This window comes from Ceratotherium simum, chromosome 5 (genome assembly GCF_057802395.1).
Source record: "Ceratotherium simum simum isolate JZ-2026a chromosome 5, ASM5780239v1, whole genome shotgun sequence".
Taxonomy (NCBI): Eukaryota; Metazoa; Chordata; class Mammalia; order Perissodactyla; family Rhinocerotidae; genus Ceratotherium; species Ceratotherium simum.
The window spans coordinates 45,269,809-45,284,882 of NC_141904.1; the positions used below are offsets into that span (position 1 = coordinate 45,269,809).

The 15,074-nt window shown below is 47.2% G+C and overlaps 1 protein-coding gene across 1 annotated transcript in view; it reads left to right on the plus strand.

Annotated features, from left to right (window-relative positions):
* The window catches only part of GASK1A (golgi associated kinase 1A), a 59,392-nt gene extending 47,769 nt beyond the window's left edge, over nucleotides 1–11,623 (plus strand). Inside the window, exons 3-5 of the mRNA XM_087430805.1 lie at nucleotides 7,769–7,891; nucleotides 9,751–9,854; nucleotides 10,505–11,623. Of these exons, the coding sequence (XP_087286931.1) occupies nucleotides 7,769–7,891; nucleotides 9,751–9,854; nucleotides 10,505–10,715 (438 nt within the window). The 3' untranslated portion in view covers nucleotides 10,716–11,623. The remainder of the gene's footprint in view (nucleotides 1–7,768; nucleotides 7,892–9,750; nucleotides 9,855–10,504) is intronic.
* Nucleotides 11,624–15,074: the final 3,451 nt, after the last annotated feature.

Below are 15,074 nucleotides of genomic sequence, written 5' to 3' on the forward strand. Positions count from 1 at the left end.
GCCTGGGTTTCAGTCTAGGCGCCCCCACTTGCTCTCTGTGGACCTCAGGCATGTGGCCCAGCTTCTATGACTCAAGTTTCCTCATCTTTGCAGTGGGGATAATAACAGTATCTACCTCCGGGCTACTGGGAGGGGTTAAATGTTGGGAGGGGTGATGCACAAGCACTGGGTCTGGCTCCTGGCAGAGCAAGGGCCTTACATCTGCTTAAGTAACATTAACAAAAACTGCCCTTCCCATCATGATTACACAACATTGCTGGGTTAGCCAGAAAACCCCAAGTGCAAAGGTTTATAATTTTTTCTTGGTAACTCCTCATTTTTTCAAAAAAGGGAAAAAGAATAAAATCCTGAAGGAATGTGGGAATGAAACTTAATCTTGGTCTTGTTTGGCTGCTAGTCTGTTTAAACTGAATTTCTCTTCAGTGGAAAAAATTCACCTGACAGTGTGGCGAAATAATCCAACTGGCAACTGGGCCCGGCCAGGCCCTTCCTTTAAACGTTCAAATGGGTGTAGAGTTTGGGGAGCCAGGAGTATCCTATGGGCCAGTATTCCTTGTAGCTTCTTCTGGAAATAAATGCTGCTGCAAGTTGAAATCTGCACAGAATGGCCTGGAGCTGGGTCTGGGAGGGTCTGGCGGGAGGAAGGGGTTTGGCTGGCTGTGCGTCAGGCATATCGTGAAATCCAGCGCAGTTCTTGTATTTCAGTCTTGCTGGAACTGCTCTGCCAGCCAAAGAGAACTCAGCAGGTGGGCGTCTGTCTCACAGATAGGTCCATGCTCCAAAAACTAGGCTTGCACGTAGAAGAGAGTGGCTACACTGCTGTAGCTCTTCCTTTATTTCAGACTCCGGTTCTCTGGCCTGTAGTGCTGGGTGATGCCAGGCTTCCTGGAGGGGAACCCTGAGATTCCTCAAGGTCTTTGGTCCTGTCCCTTCCAGGGCCAGAGACAACTGAGGGCTGTCCACAACAGCCACCTCTGCTTTACTTGTGTCATCACCCTCTGTGGTCCTCAGCGCAGTCCCGTGGGACTATCATCACCCTGTTTTGTTGATGAGAAAGTGGAGGCGTATCGAGGTTAGATAGCTTCCTCCGGTCATGTAGCTAGGACAGAGTGGGACCACGAGTCAGCCCCAGATCCACTTGGGCTCCAAGCCAGGGGTCACAAACATGGCCCCAGTGCAGGCCAAATTCCCCTCTCCACCTGTTTTTGTACTGCCCATGAGCTAAGAATGGTTTTAGCATTTTTAAATGGTTGAAAAAGATCAAAAGAATATTAATATTTTGTGGCATCTAAAAATTATATAAAATTCAAATTTCAGTGTACATGAATAAAGTTTTCTGGGCACAGAGCCATGCCCATTAGTTTGCATATTATCCATAATAGGTACAATATGCACTACAGAGGCAGAGGTGGGTAGTTGTGAGAGACTCTATGGCCCCCAAAGCCTCAAATGTGTACTCTCTGGTCGTTTATAGAAGAAGTTTGCTGACTTCTGCACTAGACCACTGCGTGGGCAGCCTCTGGAGTGGCTCCTGCTAGGGGTGACGTGTGTATGAAAGCACAGAGTAGGATCTCCCTTGCCAAGTTCAAGGACAATATGGAGAAATATGGAGGTATGACACCAGCTTCAGGAGGATTTGAGACCACTTGGAGGACTGGGAGGTCTCTGGTGGCATGCCACAGGGCTCCGTCTTTAGCCCTGCCCCAGTCAGCACTTTCATTAATAGCCTGAGTGAGGACACCGGGGCTGTGTGGACCCGGCTGGTTGCTCTGCGTTCTTCCGCACAGAGCCCTGATGTGATTCACCTTCCACCCATTCCTGGGTTCAGGGATCAGCGCATCACCATCTTCCACTGACACCTTCTGGTCCAGGGATGAGTGTGTGTCCTAATTTGGTCCAATCAGGCTGAAGGGACAGACTTCTATTCCATTGTTGTTGAGGGAGAAGTTCCTTTTCTTTCTCTTTCTCTCTTTCTCTCTGGACATGAACGAGGGAACTCGTTCTCACAGTGGCCACCTGCAGGCTTCGAGATGACACTGAGATCTTGTCAACATTGTGGGTGGTAAAGTGGAGAGCAGAAAGAAATCTGAGTCCTTACCATGACAAGGAGCTGCTAAATCTCCCCCGCCTGCCCTATCGCGAGACTTCCTGCCATAGACCATCTTGATTTTCCCTATGGTTAAAGCCATTTGAGTCTGTTCTTCTGTAACTTGTGGCTGTTGTCGTCCAAAGTCCAGGAGGCCAAAGCAGTGATGGTCCACCTCAGGGGTCCTGTTAATGGGCTCCCTGCATGAACGGGGCTGTGGTGGTTTGCCACTCTGGCCAAGCTGGACCATCCTCAGGGCTCTGTGCACTGGCCACTGGGCTCAACTTGCCTTTATCAGTAGTGCCATAGATATCCTTGGTCCACCACCCCTGGAAACACTACCTAATGTGGCCTCACTGAAATGCCCTCAGCCTGTGTGGGCTATCGTCTAGGCCCAAGGTAAGACTTCTCTATGTTGAACTGTTGTAAAACAGAAAACAAAGTATCTGGGGACAGTAGTTGAACACTGTCTCATTTCTGGATGTCTGGTTTTGTGAGGTTGTCTGGTGAATAGAACTATAGTTATTTTCTTGTTTGTGTTGAAGGAAATCAATTTTGTATTTCTTTAGAACATGTGAGAGTTTTCCTACAGAGGCATATGGAAATGGACCAAGACCTTTTATTGGCCAGTGTTGAGCTGGAGTGGACCGAGAGGTGGCTTTGATGAGGCTGCATCCTGGAGGTGACAGATTGTGTCCCCACCCCTCTTTGTGGAGAGGGGTTGGCTGCAGGTGGGCAGAGGGAGACAGGATGGTGGTGCTGGCTAAAGCTGAACCAGGTCAGTGGCTTGAGCTGGCTAAGGAGTGACCACAGAAGATCGACGTGGACCACCCAAACACCACCCTTGCCTGCTGCCTCAGCTGTTGTCATGGAGGACGATGGGCTCTGAGTCTTCTGGTTCCTCCTCTTCTTCCTTCATAGTTTTGAAAGCTCTTCTTCAGCCTTAATTATCAAGGCTGAGACAAAATTAATTAATGAGTAATTAATCATGATGAGTAATTAATCATGATGAGTAATACGGAGACCTCATTTGACCTCTGTAACTGGCTCACCCTCCCTGATCTTTAGGGAGGCAGGGCAGGATAACAGAGAGAGCTGAGCTGCAAGCCAGGCAGACTTTGGTTCGAATCCCAGCTGTACTGCTTTCACATTTATGACCTTGCGCATGTCTGGGGTCAGGTGTAAAGTGGGGGATAATAATGTCTCCTTTGCAAGACGGCAGTGAGGAGTAAATGAGACAGAGATGGCAGTGATGGTGGTAGTGGTCATTTGAGTTATGTTTTCTTCTGACACCAGCCAATTCTCCAGCACCGACTCGGTGTACAACAATTCAATTGGATTCAATCTGACACTCCCTGGAGTCAGGGTCAGACCCCACAAGTTAAAGGGCTCAGTCCCACAAGACTGCCCCCACTTCAGATGCCAGTCACCAGTCCTGGGCTACCTGTACTTCTGACCAACTGGCTATAAATCGGGGGTTCTCACAACCCCCTCCTCAGGTTCGATAATTTGCTAGAACAGCTCACAGAACTCAGGAAGACTTTACTTACGTTTACTGGTTTATTATGAAGAGGTATATAGAGTGAGGTCCAGAAGGATCCCAAGCACAGGAGCTTATGTTCCCGTGGAGTTGGGGTGCCCACCCTCCTGGCATGTGGATGTGTTCACCTACCTGGAAGCTCTCCAAATCTCACTGTTCAAGAGTTTTTATAACCCAATCTCCAGCTCCCCTACCCTTTCTAGAGGTTGGAGGGTGGGGCTGAAAGTTCCCACCCTCTATTCACGTGTCTTGCTGGTGACCAGCCCCCAGCCCGAAGCTGTCTAGGGGCTCCTCTGAGACACCTCACTAGCATAAACTTAGGTATAGTCATAGGGCTCATTACGAATAACAAAAGACGCTCCTATCACTCAGGAAATTCCAAGGGTTTTAGGAGCTCTGTGCCAGGAACTGGGGACAAGGACCAAACATATATTTTATAATACCACATCATCACCATCTCTGAGGGACAGACACTGCGTCACTGCTTCATTGGATGAAAACACCTGCTGTTTCCCCTAGGGTAAGCCCATGGCTGTTCTCCATCGTCATCACCACCGGGGATGCGGGTGCCCGAGATCCTGCCTGAGCTGGAACGGTGCGGTAGAGCAGGGAATCACAGGACGCCTCTAGGACTGAGAGAGGGAGCAGGCCTCCCTTTCTGGGCTCATCACAGCTTAGTGCCATCTGGCTTCCTGCCCGCTGCCTCCCTCTCCTGACTTTCACTCACCTCTGCCCTGACTCTGTCCCTTCTAGCTTGCTCTGGACAGTGGCCCCAACCAGAGTATGTTACCTGGAGCTGGTTTCTAGGTGCACAGGCTGGCACCTTCCTCTCCAGTGGTGTCCCCAGGCTTCCTAATTTAGACTAGCCATTCTGCAAAGGCGGGACCTGGGTCTTCCCCACACAGGGCTCTTTCAGGAACTGAATACATTTTACACCCTGAGAGTTAGGCGCCTGTGGGATTTATCATCCTGATTGGTAGAGCCCAGGGGTCCGCAAGGCCTCTCCTTCCCCCCAGACACTGGCACCACTTGGAGATTTAAGGAGATGACTCAAACGCCTGGTCCCACAACCTGAGAGGGTCTGGAGCCCTTCCTAGATTTGGATAACTCCCAGGCGCCGACTCCTCCTGTTTCCCGTGCTGTGGGTATGGCCTTGATTTGCCCCACACCAAACCTGAACTCAAAGCTCAGCCCTGCCCCCACGACCACCAAGCTTTTCACAAGGTCGCCAACTTCACTCAAGGGTGGAGGGGTCATGGAGGGCACATCTCATACCCGCAGCCTCCTGCAGCTCCCTGCTTGGCCTCTCTATTCCTCTCTCCTCTCCCCTTCCACAGCAAGTGTCCCATGCAAAGCAAGTCCTCTCACACACAGACCTCTTGAGATCTCACCTTCTGCCTACACACTCATCAAGGTATAATATCAAACCAAGTTTCCTCCCAAAGAAGAAAAGAGTGCCTCTTCTCCAGCTCGCCACCCTGTGAGTGACGGAGACTCCCTGCTGCCCCACCTGTGCCTCGTCTCTCATCCACTTCCTAGCACACCCCAACCTTTTCCAAACTACCCCCCTCAACTCCTATGCCTTTCCTGTCTGTTTCCCCATAGCAAGACCCTCCCCCTCTTCGTCCCCAGAGGACTGTCTCTGCCTCCTTTGTTTTTAGGCCTCTCCTTTCTCGACCTCTTTGTCCTTGATGCACACAGAAGATACCATCCTCAGGTAGGTCAGGGCTGGGGCAGATCCATGTTTCTACTTAATTCCTGACCTGCAGGGTAAGTCCTGACTTCTGAAGAAAGCTCAGGGCAGCAGAGAATGGGAAAGTGTTATTATGAGACTGCTCTAATCCCCACCACAATATCGTGCATGTCATCTATGTGTGTATGTGTCGCAGATGGATTGTGTCATCTGAGTATGTGTAGCAGACAGATTGTGTCATCTATATGTGCATGTGTGGAGGACGGATTGTGTCATCTACGTGTGTATGTGTAATGGACAGACTGTGTCATCTATATGTGTATGTGTAATGGATGGATTGTGTCATCTATATGTGTATGTGTAGCAGATGGATTGTGTCATCTATATGCGTATGTGTAGTGGATGGATTGTGTCATCTATATGTGTATGTGTGGCGGATGGACTGTGTCATCTATGTGTGTATGTGTAGTGGATGGATTGTGTCATCTATATGTGTATGTGTAGCAGACGGATTGTGTCATCTATATGTGTATGTGTAGTGGATGGATTGTCATCTATATGTGTATGTGTGGCAGATGGACTGTGTCATCTATATGTGTATGTGTAGTGGACAGATTGTGTCATCTATATGTGTATGTGTAGTGGACGGATTGTGTCATCTATATGTGTATGTGTAGCAGAAAGATTGTGTCATCTATATGTGCATGTGTGGCGGACTGATTGTGTCATCTACGTGTGTATGTGTAATGGACAGACTGTGTCATCTATATGTGTATGTGTAGTGGACGGATTATGTCATCTATATGCGTATGTGTAGTGGATGGATTGTGTCATCTATATGTGTATGTATGGTGGATGGATTGTGTCATCTATGTGTGTATGTGTGGCAGATGGATTGTGTCATCTATGAGTATGTGTGGCAGATGGATTGTGTCATCTATATGTGCATGTGTGGCGGATGGATTGTATCATCTATATGTGCATGTGCACATATGTGCATCCTATATGTGGCGGACAGATTGTGTCATCTATGTGTATATGTGTAGTGGACGGATTGTGTCATCTATATGTGTATGTGTAGTGGACAGATTGTGTCATCTATATGTGTACGTGTAGTGGACAGATTGTGTCATCTATATGTGTATGTGTAGCAGACGGACTGTGTCATCTATACGTGTATGTGTAGTTGACGGACTGTGTCATCTATGTGTGTATGTGTAGCGGACAGATTGTGTCATCTATATGTGTATGTGTAGTGGATGGATTGTGTCACCTATATGTGTATGTGTAGCGGATGGATTGTGTCATCTATATGTGTATGTGTAGTGGATGGATTGTGTCATCTATGTGTGGTGGACGGATTGTGTCATCTGTGTGTGTATGTGTGGCAGGTGGATTGTGTCGTCTATGAGTATGTGTAGCAGATGGATTGTGTCATCTATGTGTGTATGTGTAATGGATGGATTGTGTCATCTATATGTGTATGTGTGGCAGACTGATTGTGTTATCTATATGTGCATGTGCACATATGTGCATCCTATATGTGGCAGACAGATTGTGTCATCTATGTGTGTATGTGTAGCAGACGGATTGTGTCATCTATATGTGTATGTGTAGTGGATGGACTGTATCATCTATATGTGTATGTGTAGTGGACAGATTGTGTCATCTATGTGTGTATGTGTAGCGGACAGATTGTGTCATCTATATGTGTATGTGTAGTGGATGGATTGTGTCATCTATATGTGTATGTGTAGCAGACAGATTGTGTCATCTATACGTGTATGTGTAGTGGACAGATTGTGTCATCTATGTGTGTATGTGTGGTGGATGGATTGTGTCATCTATGTGTGTATGTGTACTGGATGGGAGGCAAAGCTCCTGGAACTGACCCCACATTACACTTGCGAATTCCCACTTCAGGCATCCAGTATAAAATGAGCCAGTAACGGGAACACCCTCCTCCTTCCCGACTTTGATTCAGGCCGACTGCAGGGTGGAAGAGGGGTCCACTCAGGAGCTGTCTAGATAGTCATTATAGGACTTTTACCTCTGAAGAAGGAGGAATCCCTGATGTAGCATTTGCTTCTTAAAGAAAAAATGGAGTCATGTGTGGGTCTCCCCAGGTAGACAGATGGTCCTGCATTTGGAAGCCCAGTGGCCTCAGGCCAAGTTCAGGAGCAGTGGTGTAGACTAAGCAGTGGGCATTGGGTGAGAATCCATGCTGGCCTGAGGCGTGAGCCAACAGCTCCTGGTGTGCAGGGTGAACTGGCAAAGGAGCAGAGCAGAAGCCCCATTAGTAGCTGGCGGCCAGCAAGAGAACTGACTAGCACCGAGAGCCACTGAGGATTGCCCCGATTGTGTGACCCAGGGGTCCAGTGGCCTGAGTGCTGGGCCTGGTGGAGGCAGGCACCGTGCCACACCCCTCAGAGGACGGGTGTCCCCACAGGTCCATGACCGCCTGGATCGCTACTGCTGTGGCTTCGAGCCTGAGCCCTCAGACCCCTGTGTGGAAGAGAGGCTCCGAGAGAAATGCCAGAACCCGGGCGAGCTGCGACTGGTCCACATCCTGGTACGTCCTCTTGTCACCCCAGACTCAGGTCTTCTTGTCTCCTCCAGAATATGCTGTTAGCAAGTTTCAGAGACCATGTGATGCTGGGGTTTCCCAATCTTGTTCTTTTTAGCAGCAGAACGCTTTGTTTGAATAATGTTTCCAGGAAGCCACAATATATAAAACTGACAAAAGTGTGGCTTTGAGAATGTGGTTGAAGTGGGTGTGGGGTGGGGGCTGGAGCCATTTTCCCCGACTCCACTGCCCCTGAGAGACTCCAGGGAACCCTCCAGGGCTCCTGGAAGCAGAGTGTGAGGATTGTGTGTCTGCTCAAACCTCATTGTGCCAGTAAACGCAAAATTGTGGCCTGGAGCGGGGAAGGGAGTTTCCAAGGCCACATGGCTGGTTGGTGGCAGTGACAGGGCTCTCACCCAGGACCCTGATGGCTCACAGGCTGTTGCTGATCAGAGAGATGTTGTGCTGCCTCCTGTTAAGACCAAAGGCCAGCGTGGGAAGCAGTGTGCCAAAGCCATCAGAGAGAGGGGCTGGTGTGGCAGAATAGCCACTTCTCCTGCACGAGGAGCAAGGTGCCACCCTGGGGAAGGGCTCCTCTATCTCCTCTCCAGTGAGGCTTAGTGTCCTTGCTGCCTCACTTTGGTGGGTTGCTCTTGGAGGGGAGCTGTCAGCATGGTGCCCTGGGCTGAGCTTCAGGCAGTCCACACCAGCCCGGAGGCCAGGGCTGCCTCATGGAGATGCTGGGTGGTGGGAATTCTCCATCCCCTGCCCCCAGAGCCATCTCTCCTCTTCCCTGGTAAAAGGCAGTTATCCCTGAGAGAAGTAAGGCTTTTATATCCATCGTTTACCCCTGGTGGGCAGCCATTTCAGAGTTCCTTTAGGAGAGAAGTTTTTGGACGGAGGAGTCATCAGACTTCGAGAAACAGATGATCCCTGATGTGTGGAGAGGGGTGAGGAGGGAGAAAAAGCAGAGAGAGGGGAAGTTGGGGTCCTGGAGACAAAAGTTCATAATCTAAGCTTCCGTCGCTGGAGAGGATTATGGGAAATTACCATGGAATCTTGGAGAATGTGTAGGAATAGGGGGTCTGCCTGGGGGTGGTGGAAGGGGGCCAGAAGAGATGGCCTCCCATTCCCAAGCACACCATGGTTTTAAGGTGCTAAAGAATTTCCTGTTGCTGATTTTAGTTTTGAAGAGGCTTAGGAGATGTTAAACTCTCCTGTGGGGATAGAGTATGGTCAGTGCTACCTGAGGGTGAAGGGCGTCGTTGTGTGTTCTCGGTGATGCTCAGGGGAATGCCCAGGTGTGCAGGCACAGGTGGCACAGAGGGGGTGAGCATGTATGTACATGTGTGTGAGCATGCACATATGCAATACCTCCTGAAACCACAGCCCTGATGGTGGGCTACCCACTCATGCCAATTCCCACTGCCAGTTCCCACCCATGCTTCTCACCCCTTCAGCCAAGAGGACAGGAATCAGTCCATCTGCCTTGCAATTTTGCAGGATATGCTGTGGCTTGGCACTATGGGTCCAGGTTTGAACCAGCCCGGCTACTAACTGTGTGATCTTGTGCAAATTACTTAACTTCTTTGTGCCTCTCTTTCTGTAAAATGAGGCTAATCCTAGCGGCCACCACCTAAGGTTGCTGGGAGGGTGACTGAGATGGTGCCCGCAGCACTAAGCACAGTGCCAGCATAGAGTAAGCTTACTGCTCAGTGCGTGGGGGCCATCTGGGCAAGCAGCAGGGTGAATTGTGGGAGTGACAGCTCAGGGCCCCCCAAGTCCTTTAACTCTGACAGAGTCCACGGGCACCAGCCAGGCTGCACCCTTACCCACCCCTGTCTCTGTCCTTCTTCTTCCTTGAGGTCCGGAGCAGCGATCCATCTCATCTGGTCTACATCGATAATGCTGGCAACCTTCAGCACCCTGAAGACAAGCTGAACTTTCGGCTGCTGGAGGGCATAGACGGGTGAGGGTCAAAAGGACTGGGTGGAGGTTTACGGGACTAAGGCTTAGTGGCCCTGCTGTAGACTATGGGACCTTGAACCATGGCTCCCGAGAAGTCTGCAGTCCATCAGACAAAAGCTGTTGGATCTGAGCTTCGGGATGGGGTGGGGAAAGCTGAGAGGGGATTCAGCCAGCAGGCCCTTCAACTCCTAGTTGAACTCCTAGTGCCCCCACCTCCAATATCCAGAGGGCCTCCTGGCCCTGCACAACACCAGCTGCCCTTCCTTTGCCCTGGCTAGGGGAGCCGGCCTTGGGAGCCTACCCTTCCCTGCTCACTCCTGGCAGGCAGCTCAGCCTTTCTAGGGCTCTTTCTGGCATTTGCCAAGCAGAGCAGTAGGTATTTCACCCAGGAAAGCAGAGTTGATTCACCCGGCTTCCTTATGGGATGGGACCCATCTGAAGGCTCTATCCCTCTGCTTTCACAGCAGAGTCGGTCAAAGGGTTCCCTGATAACTAATCAGCAGGTGCGGCCCCGGGGACTTCGCAGGCTGACCTTGCCAGGGTTCCCCAGCTGTGCAAGTTCTGGCCACCTGGCTTTGCCTTTCACAGAAACTCTCTGAGATCACTTTTGCTTTTTCTTTCTGTTATGGGGCTCGGGGGACCTTCCTCCAGGTTTCCTGAGTCTGCCGTGAAGGTTCTCGCATCAGGGTGTCTAGAGAATATGCTGCTCAAGTCACTGCAGATGGATCCGGTGTTCTGGGAAAGCCAAGGTGGGGGCCAGGGGCTGAAGCAGGTTCTCCAGACCCTGGAGCGGCGAGGACAGGTCCTGCTGGAACACATCCGGAAGCACAACCTGACACTCTTCAGGGACGAGGACCCGTGAGCCCCCCCACTGCCCAGGCAGGGCTCTCGCCTCGCTGGTGGGGCACCTCACAACACGACCTGAGTGGATGAATGCCCATGCTGATGGCCACATTTTCTTGGGTTCACTCATCTTGACGACAACTAGGAAAAGCCAGAAACCAGAAGGGCATCATGGATGTCACGGGCTGTGTCACCTGCTTGGGGTGGTGGCGATGGTTGTGGGTGCTGGGTTTTCAATCTCACCGCATTCCTTTCTGCCTTCTTAGCTCTGGCTGTTTACTCCCTTGCACCCATAAATGCATTCAAGAATGTTCTATGGACTGCTCCAGATACTATAAAGTCGTATATCCCACATGCATATGCAGAGCTGGACAACTGTGTGTGTGGAGGTGTGTAGGTATATGTGGCATGTGTGCATGTCCGCACACATACATGAGATGAGAAGAATAAAGGATCTTCCTAGAATTGTACATGCGGCCCAGAACTGCCTTGGCTGAAAGAAGAGTCAGTCTAAGGAAGGAAACACTAAGCGTTTCATCTTTATAGGCTTTAAATGTTCAATTCTTAGTTATGTTTTTTGGTTTAAGAATTATAAAAGTAATACATGCTACTAAAAACAAATTCATGAATAATAGAAGCATATAAGATAAAAAGAGCAAGTCCCAGAAGCTCCCTAGGGATGTTGATGTGTGTATTTTATTCACACTCACACTACATGCAAGTTAAAAAATAATAGAAGTAGGGTCATCTATGTTTGCCAAGTCACTACTTTAACTTTACTCTATATTAACCATATTAAGTATCAGCCACCTGGGTTGACTCAGTTCTTACTGATGACTGCATGGGATTCCAAGGCAGGGTGGCGTCATATTTTATTTAGCTGTTCTCATTATGATGAACCTTAGCTGGCTCCAACCCTTCACCAATTATAAACAATGCTGCCATGAACATCTTTGCATGGTGTGCAAGTATTTCTGCTAGCTAGATTCCCGTAAAGTGGATTTCTGCGTCAAAGGGTATGAGCAGTCTTTATTTTGGGAGAAACTGCCAGACTGCTTTCCAAAATGATGGTGTCAGTTTATACTCCCACTAAGAGGGAGGGGTTGATTGTCTTCCCACCACCTCATCAGCACTTGCTATTCTCAAACTTTTTGTTTTTATCCATCTGATAGGGAAATCTATTTTTAAAACTGCATTTCCTTAACCACTAATGAGGTTATCTTTCCAGTTATTCACTAGTCACTTGTATTTTATTTTCTGTGAGTTGTGCTTTTCTTTTGAGATGTTTGTTCTTTCCTTGTTAATTTGTTGGAGATCTTTGCATCTAATTAGTGTAATCAATCTTTCCTCTGTTAGATATATTGTAAATATTTTCTTCCAGTCTGTCATTTGTCTCTTGACTTTGTTTATGAGTCTTTTGCCAAGTGGAAAATTTTAATTTCCATGTAGTCAAATCTGTTTATCTTTCCCTTTAAGTCTTTTGAGTTTCATGCCTTCTTAGAAAGGCTGTCGCTATTTCAAGATTATTAAAATAATTTCCTATGTTTTATGCTAGTGTTTCTTTTACGTTTACTCTAAATCTATATAAAATTTATATTTGAGAATGGTGTGAGGTAGGGATCTAATTCAAGTTTTATTTTTCCCCCAGATAGTTGTTCCAACATCATTATTCAAGTCTACTCTTTCTCTACTAATCTGAAAGTATACTCTCACAATATACTAAATTCCCACATATACAAAGGTCCATTTGTGAACTCTGTTCTGTTCCATTGATATTTTTTTCAGTTCCTGCATCAATATGATACTGTTTTAATTAAAGTTACCTTATTATTTTGCTATTTCATAGGGCAAGTTCACATCTTTTTATTCTAATTCTTTAATTTGCTCTTTTTGTGCGTTTGTCTTTAAATATGATAGTGTCAATCTATGAAGCATGCCACCCCACTCCCATTGTCCTTATGTGTAGATTCGTTAACCACCATAGCAGTCAAGATACAGAACAGTCCCAGTGCCACAAAGACCTCCCTCCTGCTACCCCTAAGTAGTCACCTCCACCCCTTTTACTCTCTCTTGTCCCTAATCCAATTGGTGGTTTGATTGGGATCGTATTGAATTTATAGATTAATTAGCAGGAATCTGACTCATTTGTAATATTGAGTGCTCTTGTTCAGGGGCATGGTTTATCAATCCATTTATTCTTTGATAATTTCCAGTAAAATTTTAAAGTTTCCTTCAACAAATAAGCTCATTTTAACGATATTTTGTAATTTTTATTGCTATTGAGAATGAGTTATTTTTCTTGATTAGATTTTTTTCTAGACAGATTTTTAAATGCATATCTTAGAATTTTTAAATAGAAAATCACATTTTCATCTAATGATAATATTACATTTTTATCTCACAAGTGTGTGTGTGCGTGAACACCTTTCATTATTTTTGTTGTCATTACTTTGGTGGGGATGTCTGGAGGAAAGCTGAATAACAGTAACAACAGCAAGCATACTCATCTTATTCTTGACTTTAATGGGAACACTTCTAGAGTTTCACCATTGAGTATTATTAGGTTTACAGGAACAGTTTCTGATAAATATTTTTCCTTAAGTTAAGGAAGTTTCTTTTATTCTCAGCTTACTGAAAGAATTGTCCAAAAATCAAGAAGGGGGATTGAATTTTATTAACTGCCTTTTCAATGTCTATTGGACATATAGTTTTCCTCCTTTATTTTCTAATGCTGAATCATCTTTATTCCCAGAATAAACCTATTTGGCTGAACTATATTAATATTTTAGGAACTACAGGATTTAATTTGCTAATACTTTATTTACTATCTTTGCATATATATTCATATATGGTCTAAGGTTTTTCTTTTTTGTGCACTCCATGACCATCTTATTATTAAAGTTAAGCGGGCCTCATGAAATGGATTCAGAATTTTTTCATCTTTTTAATGCTCTGGAACAATTTAAATAGGAATCACGTATTGCTCAAAGGTTTGATAGCATTCTCTCATCAAACCTTCTGGGCCTTGTGCCTTTCTCTAGATCTTTTATGACCTTTTCAAGGAGCTTCCAACCTTGTGCTGGAGAGGGCAGTTGGACGCCTGTAATCAACTATCATGCCTGGCATGGGAATGCAGAAGTATCCTGGGCAAGATTTAGGCCCTTGGAGTCTAGCTTCAGTGATTCAGGTATTTCTCTTAAGATCATCAATTATGTTTGTTTTCTTTTGACTTCTTGTCTTCTCTCCTCATTCTCCATTTTTTCTCAGTTCTTTCCAAGGACACCTTATCAAGTGATGCTGCCCCTCCTCGGCTAAACCAGTGTCCATTTAACAGCTCGTGCTCTGCATTCTGCCTGGTTCCCTTCCCTCCTTCCTGGCTGATGGACTACACTCAGCCAGAGCGGAGTGAGACACCTACCACTCTAGAAAATGTTAAGGAGAGAGGCATATGGAGAAAGATTTCATTGCCAAAGCAGAGTTAGGGCTCTCACGTCAGGATGAGACTCATTCTATCTTTGTGACTTAACCTGCTCCTTTGGAAAAACAGAGCTAATACTGTCTCATTACTGAGAGACTGAATATACAAATGGACAATGGCCAGACCATCTATGAAAAAAGAACTCTGACCCACAACCTCTGCAGCAGCCAGCCCAGGAACTCAAACCACAATGTCTGCAGCAATTGGCCCAGAATGGTCAGGACTTGGTCAATAACTGCCAGCTTCACTATTTTTTGTCCCCACTTTCAATTCAAGACCAACCAGAGAAAGCCAAATATGTTCCCCTAACCAATCACATAGGACGCCACCCCCACTTCTAGTTAGCCCGCCTGCGGTTCCCCCATGTCCACAGCCTTCAATCAGGGCACAACTGAAGCCTTCCCTCTTTCTCATTATAAAGCTTTCCTGCTCCCCTGCCTGCCTTGGAATCTCTGTTGAAGGCAAGTGATGGTGCTGACTCACTTGCTGTAGCAAGCTCTGAATAAATAGCCTCTATTTGGGTGATCTCAGTTGGGTGGTCTTGATTTTCACACTGTGCGGCTATGAGGCTTAAACAAAGTCGAGGGTAATCTAGGTGAAGGCAGCTGACGGGGGCCCTCCAGGGAGGCAACCTGAGCCCTGCCCCAGAGCGGGTTTCCTTTACACTGAAATAGGTCTGGGGGCTGCCAGGAAAGGAGGGGAAATCTGCTCAGCGGGTGGGGTGTGTGTGTGTGTGTGTGTGTGTGTGTGTGTAGAGTTTCTCTCTGAAGACACTGTGTGTGTGTGTGTATAGAGTTTCTCTCTGAAGACACTGTGTGTGTTTGTGTGTGTGTATATGTGTGTGTATGTATAGAGTTTCTCTCTGAAGACACCAAGCCAGACTCTTCTTGTCAGTAAGGT